We start from the raw sequence: 15,531 nt of genomic DNA, 5'->3' as shown, positions 1-15,531 counted from the left end.
TGAATCCTGATTATCTAGCGCCTACTGTATCCACATTTAGTATCTTGTTCTACAGATGTAGTATGTGATATTGTTCCCCCAGATAAAACAATATATCCCAGTAAAGTGCAAAGGGGGGATTCATGAAAATCCGTTAATGACTATCAAAGCTGGATCAGCGTTTACAGCCATTCAAGCCACTGACAGTTAACAAGGTCCAATACCTATTATTGGAGCTTCATGAATCCCTCCCCATAGGGAGTTTCCATAATGGTCAATGGCAGTCTTGGTGCAAAACATCTCAATATATCCCAACACATCACTCAGAGAACATAGAATTAGAAACCTGCACCTATACATCTGTATATTGTGGATATGGTTAAACACATTATCATGGACATGCATGTAGATTGTCTTACAGGGGGACCAGGTGTTCCACGTTCTCCAGGTCTGCCAGGTCTTCCAGATTCTCCCTGGTAAAAACAATGGTAAAAAAAAAAAATCATAATTCAACATTAACTGTTTCATTGCCAGAGGTGTCTGTGCATTTCTGACCCTTCTGGCAGAGAGAGAGTTTATTATTTGGTGCAAATTTAACACCATATCCCTTTTCAGTTGACTCAAATAGTAATGTGCAGAAGGCAACATGTGCTCTTAAAGGCTGTAGGAAAAGCTGGTAAGAAAACTATTATCGAAGTAGATTTCCATTCTAATGTCAGCTGTCATTGGGAAAGTCCCCTTATCTCCCGGTGCCTCAGACAACATAATAATACAGGCAGTCCTCGGTTATCCGACACAATACGTTACTCAAAATGGCGTTGGATAGCGAAACGTCTTAAAGCGAAACACGTTTTCCTATAGGAATACTGTTTAAATGAAAGGTTCCGTTCCTGAAGGCATTTTTAACACTAAAATACACCAAATATTTTATGCAGGCAATAAGATATGCAGCACACACATAAATTATATAGTGTATACTGTATACTGTATTATATATATAATATAACATAAAATATAATAATATAATATATTATATAGTATAACATAATATTATATTATATAATATTATATATTATATACACAGAAACAACTTTGCAAAGCGTTGTAAGAGCATTGATAAGCCGTTTTGGCGTTGTAAAAATGAACATAGGTATGCATTGCATAGCGTTGGATAAGCCATTCGTTGTAAAGCGAAGCGTTGTAAAACGAGGACTGCCTGTATAATCATATTCTATGTACAGAACTGTGTTATGTATACTGACCAATTTATAGAACACAATTATATTATTCTGTTAAATTACAGTAGCTGTTAGGTCTACTTTTGAAACCAGCAGTGTCACCACAGACAGATAAGGGGTTGAGCAGGTTGCATTATTAATGTCCCTCAGCTACAGCCTTCTAGTTACTTAGAACTAAGGATAAAGAGCCAAGACACCCCAAAAAGGATAAAACAGTTGTTTGCTTCTTGGATGAAATAAATACTCTATTTTTTCGACCCCTGTGCTGTGCAGGTATATTGGATCCCTTCCTGACTTACTGACACACACACACACACACACGAAAGGAAGAAGTAGTACACGTATCCTACTTAAAAAAAACTCTGCCGTATGTTTTGCAACTACATTTCCTTCTGTACCTAACTACCTCAATACTGTACTGAGGATATTATACTGGCACTATTAACTTTGCTACTTATCTATTAGTGGATGAATAGATAGAACTGCTGCTTTAAGAGGCAAAATAGTCAACTGATTCAAATAATTGCATCCTAAACAGACTAATCTAATTCGCTACGGAATAAACAGCTGCATATTTAATTCCTATCCTCTATGATTATATATCAAAAATTAAACAATTCTTATTACAGCTGCTTATGAGGTTACAGTACACAATCGTATATCTGTTCAAAAAGTTGAAGCATCAGAACTGCTTGTATATTACAAAGTTGATATAAAAACTGGTCTTTGCCTTGTTGTTTGTCAGATTAATATAGATCACATTTATTTAGCATATTAGTGCATTAAATGTATAAACTGTACTAAATTACTTAATCTTTTCAGTGACAAGAGTCCTTATTCAATGTGCTGTGGAGCTGTCATCACTCTGATTGGAAATATTTAATTCAGATGAATAGAGCTCAAATATTTCTGAGCAAAGAGATGACGGCCCTACAGCATATTATACATGGACTATGGCCATACTAATATTATAATTCATAGGCTTATGTTTTTAACTGGAGTAAATGGATGCTGTACTGCAAAACTTGGGAAGATTATCCGTTCATTTAGTGCATGCATTGTGTGTAATCAAGTCGAATTATTAGGACTGTACTTACATCTTTTCCTGATGGACCAACGGGGCCCATGTGTCCAGCTGCACCTGAAGGTCCCTAGAAAAAAAGACAGATGTTCTATAAGCATGGTGTAATATGCACAGAACAGTCTAAAAGTTTAATGTCTAAATCCCCAAATAATCTAACTTCACTCTGAAGTCCCTTATGAAGGTCAACATACATCCTGGTAAATAAGATCAAGCCTAATTGTTTTTCTATATCTCTTATATGAAATATTTATTTTGGCAGTATGCTAATTGGTATGCTATGACGGTTATCTTAAGATAGCACCATACAACCCTTTTGAGCTCTTTGCAAAACTGGACTAAGGTGCTAGTAGCAAAAGGGTGTCCTAAAGATGTGTCAGTGCATCAGGGAAACCAACGGTAGGGTTTAGCTCTTTCACCAGTGTGATCGTTTTAGTTCTAAAACTTTGTGCTTTGGATGTGGGTTTGGTTCTAAAAAAAAATGTGTTTGGGTTTTGGTTATGCCAAAACTTGATTTGTTTGGTTTTGGATTGTTTTGTTACCAAATTATGGGGGAAAATTCGAGATTGTCTGATTAATACATTATTGGAATAGTATGCACTATTGTGGCTTTTCTTCTTATCCATACATATCCGTGCCTTGAGGGATTTCCCTGTTACCATTCAAAGGGCTCCAGTCAGAGAGAGAAGGATCTCTGACACGTGATATTTTCTGCGATCTATGTGAGTTCAATTCTATAGATTACATCTATCAGCACAGTGTTTACCATCTGCACTATATATGTTATTCTCTTTTTTGCATATTTTGCTACACCTGCTTGCGCTCCTCCTCATCTCCAAGAAACAATCTACCCTTCTGGGACCCGGAACTGTCCCATCAGAGGAAGTTGAGCTGCTCTTTACACTTATATTTTTTCACTATTGGTGTTATATTGTGTGTATATTAGTTGTATTCTTAAACCACATTATTGGATCACTTGGGAGCGCCCAATCCACTTCCCCACACCTTCCCTTCCCCTTCCCTCACATCCCCTTTTTTTGTATTCCACACCTTAGTAGGTATACAGTACCTATTTTTGTAGTAGAGTAATCCATCAAATATGTGCATGGGGTGCATAAGAGTGTCTATAGGATATGCATGAAGGGCACAAGACATTTGGGTAGAAGACTCTTTCAGATATTTGTGAGTGTCTTCGCAGTGTGTGACATGCAGAAGGGTTCAAAGCACTAATACTGTAACATTGACACCCTTGGAAACCCTCCCTGCAAATTTGTTGCACTGTTATATACCCCAAGTATGACCTTTTACTTATCACCAGTTTATTGTATGAGCATGTAATAAATGTTTGTCGTTATTGAATGTTGCAATTGCCTACTTGTTTCATTTCCTTTGTGTTTGTATGAGTGACATCTAGAGGCTGACTGCACAAACTGCACTTTTCTATAAAAAGTAAATGTCTTACGGGAGTCCAAATCCACAAAAACAATACATGAATGGGGGTGCTATCGCTTAGTACCGTTTAGTGGATCTGGTACTAAGAACTAATGCAAATGGTAGGCTTATGGGTGATAGGTTTAATGGGTCAAATATTGAAGACTCATGTTTTTTTTTGAAGATCAAAGAAGTATAAGTAGGGTGTCCAGATTATCAAAAGTAGAAATCGGGACACATTAAAAAATGATTTATAAAACTAATGACATCACTTAAAAATATATATAGTATAATGGTACAGTATTTGTTTTAATAGCGTCTCTATTTATGTTGTATTATTGATTTATTTCCGTTTCCTAACATAAACAAAAAGCAAAACAATGGTTAGGTTTATATTAATAAATTGTTTACATAGTTTACCAATATATTTAAAATGTTCACTCTTTGATATAATCGATCACATAAAAACATGCTGTGTCTATTTTTACGGTTTTAAGAGTTTTAATTGAGTCCAATCAGGGAGAAGATAAAAACCGGGACATTTGAACGAGTTTGAGAAAATTGTCGGGACATCGGAACATTTAATGAAAATCTGGGATTGTCCCGGCTAAACCAAGATGTATGGTCACCCTAAGTACAGTATAAGTATTTATATTGTAAATATTTTTTAAAGCTAATGTTTTTATCTTGAGAGAGCCTTTGTCAAAATGGGACTGTTGTTTAACTTGTTTACATAACACAAGGAATTAGCAGTAGTACATTTTGTACACAATCTCCTCCCTCTTCCAAGGACTAGGAAAGAGGAAGGAGAAGTTAAGATACTTAACTTAACTTAACTTAAGCAGCAATACCTACAAAATGAGTATTACTTTTGTTTTACGTTAGAAGATTCGGAGGATTCCACGAAGACCCCCCCCCCCTTTTTCTTTAATAAAATTGGCTTTTACTTTTTTTTAATCTTTTCTTGCAAAAAATGAGAAATATGACCCCTTGGTCGCCAATAGAAAACTGTACACATCAAAATATATTTTTAGTTTATTTTTGCCAAGGCTGACCGGGAGACCATATTGTCTTAGCTCTGCCGATTTACAGGTTGTTACCAACTACTAAGTTGCGTAGAAATCCCCCATCCCTCCACACAAAAAAACCTGAGCAACGCAGATTGCTGCTTTAAGTTGAACCAATGCCATTTCTATGACTTATTCATGCTGTTTTGCATATTCCATTTATAAGATTAACTTCTGTATCACAATATACTTAAACACAGTGTTATAAAAATAGATACTTACAGGAGGGCCAGGCTGTCCAGACTCACCAGGGGGACCTTGATATCCATGAGGTCCCTGTTGGAACAAAGTAAACACAAAGTGCATAATAAGCAAATTAAATGTAACTTTACAATTAAGGGAGTAGTTAGATAAAACAAGCTGTAGTATTTGTTTAGTACTGTAGTAGATGTGATATTTTTTGAAGGACACTACATGCAGTGATCATACAGTACATGCTAGCAGTCTGAAATGGGAATCATATACACAAGCCCCCCTATACTTTTAAATAGGACAGAAAAAGGGGCAGGTACAAAGGATAGTAAGAATTCTGTCCTCCTTCAAGTTTTTAGAAAAGCGAGCCGTTCTTTCATGACAAAATTCACTGGAACAATTGATCAAAGTCTCCCAGCTACACAATTAGGGCACAAAACTGTACTAAATTTACCAAGAAAAATATTCCAATTGAAACCAATGGAATTTCATCTTTGATAAATATAGTGCAGTATTTCTGATTCCTATCATCAGTCATTGTCTGGGAATGAATGATAAAGTTTGCCTAACTATTTTATTTTACTTAATAAAGAGTAAAAAGCAGTGGGACTCACGTGGTTTAAAAAACAACAACAAACCTTTAAAGGTTCGCAAGCTTACTAAAAAGTTGATCTCTGCACAATAAATTTTGATTTATTTTGAAGATTGCGTGAGTGCCACTGCTTTCTACTCTTTGAATTATCAGGGGTTGGTGTTGATACACTGGACTGTTATTGCTGAGCACCTGTGGCAGCTCTTCCAAGTACCGCAAGTGCACCACTTCTTGGACTAAAAAAAATTACAGCAATGCTGCATTGCACAGAGCGCCACTCAATTATCAGCAGACACTAGGATTCATTTCTTCCAGTTTGTATTTAATGTTTATGCACTTACTGTACTCCTGTGTCTTATATTATTTTATTTAGTCATATTTTCTACATACTGTACTTTCTGTAATCAACTCCTTCATATAAGGCACACTATAGTTTACATACACACATGCATGACAACATGAAATAAATGGATTCAGGCCTGTTTTTGAATGATATGAGTGGAAGGTATAATGATATAGTGATATTTATTTTTATTGAAGATATTTTGTCTTTTTAATGGTTTTTGGATAGTTTTAATACATTTGGACTGGAGCAAAATAGGATCCCAAGTTTTGATGTTTAGTAGGCTACTCTGAAAAGCTGTGTAATGTAGCAGGCATAAGCTTAAAGGGGTCCATGTTAAAATGGATTTGAAGCAAAATGTAACTGTGCATGTCATTTCCCAGAATCCCTAGCTGCACTGGAAGCATTGGGTGCTAGGAGATAATGGTGAAAAGCAGGGTTGCAGGCCTGTCGTGCTCACAAGTGACATTTTTATTTGCTGGATGTTATTAAAACACTAATATATGCAGTTTAGTATTCTGAAAGTATAACTTACCGGCTGACCAGATTGACCAGGTGGGCCTGCAGGACCTTGGGGTCCAGGTGCACCCTAAATGAAAAAAAAAAAAAAAACAAACCCATAAGTGTTCAGTAAAAGATTTTAACTGAATATTGTCCATTAGATAATATAATAATGCAGCAGTTTGTGCTGGGCAGGATTTTATTTGCAATCGGAATCAGGGAAACCACATTGATTACAGCTACTATAGGTATAGGCTATAGGTATTACACTGTTCTGGAGCTACTTAAAGTTTCCACCCAAGAGGAATAATATTGGTTAACCAATCAGTATAGGCAACGTCAGTGCAATATGTCCAACTCCATCTTTTCCACCTATGTTTCCAGTGGCTATTTTGGATTTACATAAGGATTTAAAATATTTAATTTTATCCATCTGTGAAACTTGGGAAAATCCAACCATATGGCCAATGAAGATCCCAAGTATCAAATGATGAATAAATAAACATTGTGATACATGGCAAATATTTGCAGTAAGTAGTCAATCTTCCACCACTTTCTGTAGAGATGATACAAAAGCAAGCAATGCAGAAAATGTAAAAGCGGATTATTGTATCCCAAAAACTAAAAGTGAATTGGATACATTGAGCCATGGTTACTAAGCAGTGCTAAACCATAAAAACCCTTGACTCCGTAAGTAGTCTGTAAGGTGTCTTATGGCTCAGTACCGCTGAGTAAATATGGCTCAGTGTGTGTTCTAGCTTTATGGTATCATTTGTTGATATCATCAAATCCTTTTATAAATAAGGCACAAAACTGGAGGAATAATACTGTAATAATAATAATAATCTTTGCTGTTGAAATATACACAATATATTGTGGCATCTGTTCATCACCACACCTACCAGGATTTTTAGTAATTGGGAGTATTGTACTGTATCATGAACTCCATGCTGCAAAACGGGGACAAAATGTGGTGCAGATAACAGCAGTAGATTAAAAAAAGAATCCAGTTTAAAGCTGTTCATTTTTTTTTCTTTGGTAAATCTGCCACGATGTTGGCCCAGTTAAGCAACCAGAAGACTTTGTAAGCTTGTTTACACAACATTAGAAGTGAACACTTTTGAGCAGCTGGCAAATAGTGGTTCTCCATCAGGTCATTGAATAAATAGAATCCATTTTGCGGGTAAGGAGTTTTTGGTGGATGACTTTTGGAAGGGTTAGTATTAATATTGGCTGCAATTTGAAAAGCTTTATCCATGTCACCTCTATAAAACACCTGTCATTAGTAAATATTAGAATTTGTTGACTGCCCACCAAAAGGAAGTACCTCAATTAGTTTAGAGAAAGACTTCTTTTTGAAATTCAATCCCTTTCTGGCAGTCAGTTTTAAATCTATTTTCTCAATGGTCAAATCACTCACATGGATTCTTGAGTATAAAAATGTTTTCACTACTAAAGAAGTGGACACATTTTAGTTGGTGTATTATCCTTACTGACATTTTGACAGTGTGACAAGTATTATATTCTTAATTGATCCTCACAATGTCAAATAGGCGGCAAATAGTAGCCTTAAATATGGGTAGTTTCATTAATCTTCTACAATGTTCCATTTATTGCAGTAATCAGTACTGCTGCATGTCTGTTGTATGCTGCTTTCAGGGTTGGTGATGATTCTTTGTTGTTTATAACTTTTAGTATATTTGGTAACTGATCACAATGTTATTGCTGTATGCAATCTTATTGTTCTTGTCTTTCACACCCCAATTGTACTTGATACGGAATATGGTGTTAGTGTCACTGTGACAGGGTGAAGTCAGGGACTGCTAGTTATGCCTGGGAAACATACATCTGAGTCCTTCATCCAGCACTCAGAAGATTAACCTATGAAGAATAGCTGGGCAATCAGGAAGTGAGCAGACACACCTGACAACCAGCATGAGATTTAAGGAAGCCATTGCTTGTAAGCAGGTGGCTGTCTCATTCTACAGAGCTATCCTAGACCAGCTGCTATACAGATGAATTCACAACTCTCCCTCTCTAAACCACAGTAAGAACTATTAATATTGTTTCCTGACTGTTGTGGTGTATGTTAAAGGTTTGGTAACTGGACATAGCCAGCCAACCAGCCTAATAGATAGGGCTTGGATTGTTAGTAAGTTCTCCCAATTTGGAGTAGTTGTTATTTTGCTTTGGTTTTGCCTTTAAGGGACGGTGTGCCCACATGTTTAGTTATGCTGTGGAGAAATAAAACCACTCAACATTTGTTTTAACCTGAAACTACACGTGTGGACTATTGTCTGACCTCGGCCACAGGCCGTCCTGCCACAGTCACCTAGTAAAGAAATGTTAACAGTAATAATATTACAAATAAAACAGGTGAAACCTGTTAGAGATGATACTGTATGTTAGGAAAGACCCCTTCTCCAGACTGTGGAAAAATTAGTATGGTTTAGTTTGAATAAATGTCAATATTAAAAATAAAATGAATAATTATGATGAATGAAAAGTATTTGTTAAAAGCATACGTATCATGCATTGTCTTTCAAATTGCACAGTTGATGTTTGAAGAAATATGTCATGACAAATTAAAACAACTGCTATTATTGTTATCTGTGGAACTATTTCAGCACTGGAAGAATAGATTACAAATAATTGTTTGCTCAGAAATATCTACATTTATATTCCTATATTACATGAGTACTGTATTGCAACATGTAATATTGTAAGATAATGTGATGCTTCCAGAGAAGAAAATACAATTGTGTGAATATTTTTTATATTAACATGTAATTAATAGGATTTTGTAACCCTTCAGTGGAGGTGGCTGCAATTTGCACTTGCAGACAGCTCTAATGCTAAAAGGGCTAAATGAATTAATACATTGCAAGTCTCTTTTTTTCTTTAGAAATAATAGAATAAAGAATATGTTTAGAACATATTAGTAATAACTGCCACATCCAGTAAAACTGCCATGCTTTGCTGCAGGATGCTTTTAATATCTACAACAAGTAAACACATCTTAAATTGGGTTAAAAGCATTCAAATGCGTTGCTTTCGCATTGCCAATTATGTGCAAACTGTAAAATTAAGAATATCAAATGAGTTGGTTATGGATGAATGAGGTAGACAAGAATGATTATGTGGCAAAACCAAAAGGAAAGCTGCATTCATCCAATACAATAATTAATGGATAATAGCCATATGAGAGATGCTATAAAACCACAATTGGTAAATATTGCCTAATATGTTTTTTCTAAAAGATATTCCCATAGAACAATGATGCCACCTGCCACCAGATTAAAAGAACTGCTTCATACAATGCTGGTTTTTATTTTGGATAAGGATTTAGAAACTCGAAATGGTTCATACTGTCCTGACCAATACTCCATGCTAATTCATGTTTTTATTTTAGTATATATATATATATATATATATATATATATGTGTGTGTGTGTGTACCGTATATTTCTTTATTTGTATAGCATAGCACCATCCATGTACATAATGCGTCACACCAGTAATCAACGCAACAAAATAGTGAAAGTTGTCATAGATTTTTTACTAAATGTAGAAAATCAACACTGGCCAGAGATGTTGCTTTAATGAGGGAAATAAGGTTCTGTAACTTACTGTAAATTGCAACTTAAGTTATTGGAGTTCTAGGATACAGCCCCTGAAGCCGGCAGGCCTACTGGACCTATCTATATTGTTTCCAAGAGGTAGTAGGACTTCTGAAAACCTGCACGCCACAGACTTTTTGCTTTCAACAACTGTGTCATATACTATTTCAATACATAAAAAGCCTGTGGCAAATTAATACAGGATCTGTAGAGAATACTAGAAGTTGCCTAGGTCTTGATAATATTGTAAAGTGGAAATACTATATTTTATGTATGTGTATGATAAATTGTGTGATATGTTTGTTAAAATCCACACTTATCCATTGTATTATTCACTGTAAAAAAAAGTAAGTTTAGTACAAAGTGTGAAAGAGGGAAGGTTACAGTCTTACAGGCATCATTCCCATTTGACCTGCTCCTCCAGATTTGCCATCAAAGTATCCCGATTTGGAGTCATACTGAGGAGCATAGTTCTGTAACATAGACATGAAAGCCATTGTATCATGAATATAAACACATACAGTATATATTGCCTATATTCTACAAAAAGCTTGAAATCCATGCTTTGGGCTAATTCTCTTCTTTAAAAGCGTTGCCAGTTGCTGGAATCAAGAGCATCAGTCATAGAATGTAATGCTATTTAACGTTAAGAGTAATGCAACTTCCTACTGTATTTTTAACAATGTCTAATTTAGAACACACTGGAAAACAGCTGATAATTACTGTTACACCCATTGTTCTAATTATTTACACTGGGGAAAAAACATTAATTTACACTGGGCTAGAACGGGCCTTTAACACTTATTTATCAATTATGGCCCATATTTAACAGGTAGGGCTATTACAGAAACGCCTTCAGGGTCAGAATGTCCCATTCTCTTGAATGAGCTGGATAGTGTCTTCTGTTACTAGAAGTTGTCTTATGGAATAGCACCACTTAGTAAATATGGTCTTTATGAGAATTCTATATGCAGTAGATAATGTGTATCTTGTAAGCCATCTTCTTCTCCCTCTGACCAAGATGTGACCAAAATCCTACACAACCTCAACCATATAAATGATTAACTGAAAACATATAGCCTACCCCATCTCCACCTCCCATACTACCGCAAGCCTCGCAAATTCCAGGAGGTCCTGGGGACCCAGGCGAGCCTGGAGAACCAGGGATTCCATTGTCACCATTTCTGCCAGGGATGCCAGGATTACCCTAGGAAACAAAAACCATAACATTGTAACTTTTAGTATTTTAATGACACATCAGATATTGTGAATTAAGATAATTCTAGAACAATATTAACCAAAAGAGCATCAATTTAATTTTGCGTCTCTTAGAATCAGTGTATCAAGGTTTTTTCTTTCCATGTCCATCAGCTTATGATTTGCGATGGAATTCCGTAAAGGTCTAATATTGTCATTTTGAACAGATTTCTTAACGTGTATATATTGTATTTTATTATCACTAATAGTTGCAAAACCAAATAAATCAAACTGCATGATTTTGGTGGCTGTGCAATTCTCTTAATCTTCATAAATGCGCAAAAACCTTTTCAGTTAGCATGGGCCATTCTTTCAAATCATTAAAATATTTGTTGGCTGCAGAGATGACAGCAAGTTCAAATCCTGGCAAAGTTTAGTCAACTTTGAATTCTTCTGAACTAGATAAAATGAGTACAAATTGTAATTGGGTAATAATAATGTGTAAACGTGCATTTGTAAATTGGTTTGGATAAAAGTGCTATATAAAAGTGTAATTATTATTCAATCAGAATCACTAGAGGGTTCAATGATTCTCTAACTAGTGGAATAAATCATGTCTAAGTATGTTATTGATATTTTTATACATTTTTTTTGTATAGTTCTAATAACCGTCCTCCAATAGGAATAGGAGATAGACACAATATATTTAAAAACTTAAACTTTTAAGCTTGTGTGTATGGAATACAGAATGGCGACCAATTTACAAACTGTTAGATTTTCCCATGCCTCTAAACATCTCAACTTCATTTTACCATTCTGGATTTCTCAAAGCCCAGGGTGTCTGATAAGATAAATTAAGTATCTGTTTGTCCCCCATCATACATCCCATTTCTAAAAACAATTATATATACCATACATTTTTCTGCATAAACTTTACTTGGATGACATACTTACTGAGTCACCTTTAGGACCACGATCCCCCTTTGATCCTGGACCTGATGGAGGTCTATCTGGTCTGTCTGGAGCAGGCTACACAAAAATAAAATGCAAAGTAAGGTCATAATGATGAATATCAACAGTACAGATATTTTCTTTAATATTTTCATTCTAAACATTATTTGAAATCAAGATTTATATATATATATATTTGTATATTGCAGTCGTTTACTTAATAAAAGCCCTTACAAGAACTGAGTCACTGAATATTTCTCATATATTGTCACATTTGCACCTGCATACTGTACCAACTTAGAATTATATAAATGAAGACAATGTTTGGAAAACAGTTGGAAGCAAGTGACTAGCCATTTACGATTCCCTCTTGGGACCACATATGCTGTATGTGGTGTAATTAGTTGAATATATTATGACACAGTTAGGTTAGCTGTTCTTGATTAGAACATTCATAATAACCGAAAAGCTGAAGAGAGTTATTTTACTGGATAAGGTGAGATAGTTCAACCTTTAAAAAAAAATTGGTCCCCCACTAAGTAAAAACAATCCCAGTAATTAAATAGAAACTGTAAATAAAATCATTGGCTTGTGGTTTTGTATTGTTTAAAAATCCCAAGGTCATGTTTAAGTTATTTTCTGTGAAATTAAGGGTATTGTTAGCCCAAGGGCTAAGAATAAGTTAATTATTGCTGAGGTTGTACAAATTAACCTTATTGAATGCATTCTTTATGAATTTGTGATTTAATGACATGGCAATGAAAACATTAGGTTTGTGTATGTGAATCCAGCATGGCATTGGAAGAGGTTAACCCCTTTGAGTGAGTATGTTCTTTTAAGTTACATATAAGCAAACATTTAAGGAAATTTCGTGTCTTGTCAGGAAGACACAGGACACCAGCTTTATGACCAGCTGTCAATGCATAATATAATTCATAGGTTGAGTGAACCTCTCCAGAATGTCAATGTGGTATTGTAAAGTGCCATGGTGGTAACTTCAAAGGTGATCATAAAAACTCTTTTGAAACATGTTTAATAGCTCAGGGACAGAGTCAGGTGACTGTCAGGATATGCCCATACAGGGCAGGATTGGATCTGAATTCTCTCATAAAATCTAACAGAACTTGTGTATAAAGATTCAGGCCAGAAACCCAGAAATTAAATTTATTTTGAACTATACTGGAATGTGAGTGAATCTAATATTGTTTCCCCACAATCCTATGTTGGCAACTACTCCGTGGGTTACATTCTGTCCACAATGGCAGTTTAGGGCACATTTTGGCTGAAAAAAACTGCCCTAACAGCCGCTTTGGACTATATATATATTTTACCCTTAAGTTACTTTGTTTGATTTTGTAAAGTATAGTTTTCTGTTTCATTCCCTTTTATTTCAATCTGCAAATACTGTAGGTGAGAGACCTTCAATGAATTTGGGTGGTGGCAGCGTAACTAGGTTGTTGTGTGAGAATGTTGTGGGGTGTGCATGCTCACGTTTAGTACCCTTCAGAGAGATGAGACAACTGGGAATCCAGTTTGTTGTTGACCTCTTTCACACACACATATACACGTCTACATGAGCGAGCATGCACTTGCAATGACTTGAGCAGGAAAATTCGATACAAGCGTGATTTCCATGTGTTTTAGCAAAATATATTGATGATGCATAAAATACCTGACTGATTCGATAATTCCCAGTAGTGACAGAGAAAAGTGGCAATGTCACTATCCTTGAAGTCGATAGACATTGTTCCCATCCAACTTACAGCTCCTTGTAAACATGGACAAGTCACTTTATTTCCCTCTGTCACTGCCCAGGCTTCAGAAATGTGGTTGCAATCTCTCTATCCTTCTCTGCTTCTCTCTACAATGTATATATAATAATTTGTCTGTACTTAAGTAAACACTTACACTTGGTGCCTGTGGGCATATGGGACAGCATTCTCCAAATGGGATTTCAGGGCTTAGACATTCTAATTCCTCTTCGTCACACATGATCTCATCACACAGCACAGATCCGGTGTCACACACACATATTTGGCAAGGTTCTGGTTTCCAAACATCTTTGTCAGCATAAATTTGTCCAAGATGTGTACATGTTCCTGATTCAACTGGAAAAAAAGAACATTATATTTAGAAAGAGCAGTACCATTAATTCTGCAAAGATTTTGTTAAACAGTTCTTTGTTTTTATGCCACAGTCCATCATGTCTCAAGCACAAAAATGTTCCATTGCACAGTATAATATTGCATTCAAATCATTATCTTTCTTTCACATAGTGAAACAAGAGGTACATTAAGACTGTCCTTGTACAGTACACAGCACTATTTTTTTACTGGGAACTGACAGGCATCTAAAAAAAGCAATGTTTTTTTGTTGATATGCCCATTAAATAAACCTTTACATTGTATGTTTTCCATTTATCTTTTATGTTGTAGCACTCCAAAGACACCCATCAATGGATCTTCTACTTATCTAGGATTGCTACAATCTATGTACCACTGCTACTTTAAAATGTAGACCAAAAAACACTTACTGGGATGGGGGAACGAAAACAAATGTCCTTGGAACAAAACAAAGTCTCTGGGCACCCCTGCACGCATGCAAGTGGGTGCACAAAATTATCCGTGTAGCAGTTCCTGGCTAGGGGCTCAAGTTGACACCCCTATTTTTCCGCATACAGGCAAAAGTTTGTGTCTGAATTCTTGATTAACGTAGGTTACATTCTTTTAAAAAGTAATCACAACTCCCCCCTTGAACATAGGCCCAATAACCTGGTCCAACCATCCCCCCATTGATTTGTCTCTCTCTCCCCTTTGTCAAAAACCATATATATAAATGGAAACTAAATGACTCTCCATTTAATTTTCCGGATATATAGAGTACAAACAAAAAGTATCTGATTTCTTTAAAATAAACAGGGCACTGTTTCAGCTCCCACAATGTTGTGGGATGCCACAAAGTATCAATTAGAGGAGATCTTATATCCATAGCCTCATACAGGAAAAAAAACAAGCTGAAACAATATAGAGAACTCACAGATAAGATAATCAAACTAGAACAACAACATAAAAATAACCCCTCAAAAAAACTTTAGAAATTGCTTGATAAAAAAAGAACAGAGCTTAAACAGCTTCAGCTGGAAGAAATATAGAGAATGCTAAAATAGACAAACCAACGATATTATGACAAGGGTAATAAGGCCAACGGGTTATTAGCAAACAAATTCAGAAGTATAAGAGTTAAATCTCTGCGATTCGATCCAAATTAGGGCAAGTTACCTATAACAAAAAAGAAATAGCACAAGAATTTACAAATTTTTACTCAAAATTGTATAACCTA

The 15,531-nt window shown here is 35.6% G+C and overlaps 1 protein-coding gene across 1 annotated transcript in view; it reads right to left on the bottom strand.

The window, feature by feature from the left end:
* Nucleotides 1-15,531, bottom strand: part of COL3A1 (collagen type III alpha 1 chain) — an 87,916-nt gene that overhangs the window by 43,196 nt on the left and 29,189 nt on the right. The window contains exons 2-9 of the mRNA XM_075608451.1: nucleotides 14,101-14,300; nucleotides 12,196-12,270; nucleotides 11,129-11,251; nucleotides 10,437-10,517; nucleotides 6,459-6,512; nucleotides 5,019-5,072; nucleotides 2,315-2,368; nucleotides 399-452 (exon numbers count right to left, since the gene is read on the bottom strand). Coding sequence (XP_075464566.1) covers nucleotides 399-452; nucleotides 2,315-2,368; nucleotides 5,019-5,072; nucleotides 6,459-6,512; nucleotides 10,437-10,517; nucleotides 11,129-11,251; nucleotides 12,196-12,270; nucleotides 14,101-14,300 — 695 coding nt within the window. The remainder of the gene's footprint in view (nucleotides 1-398; nucleotides 453-2,314; nucleotides 2,369-5,018; nucleotides 5,073-6,458; nucleotides 6,513-10,436; nucleotides 10,518-11,128; nucleotides 11,252-12,195; nucleotides 12,271-14,100; nucleotides 14,301-15,531) is intronic.

This window comes from Ascaphus truei, chromosome 7 (assembly GCF_040206685.1).
Source record: "Ascaphus truei isolate aAscTru1 chromosome 7, aAscTru1.hap1, whole genome shotgun sequence".
NCBI classification, from domain to species: domain Eukaryota; kingdom Metazoa; phylum Chordata; class Amphibia; order Anura; family Ascaphidae; genus Ascaphus; species Ascaphus truei.
Note: the sequence above shows the minus strand (reverse complement) of the source record. Positions and strands in the feature narration are given on the sequence as shown.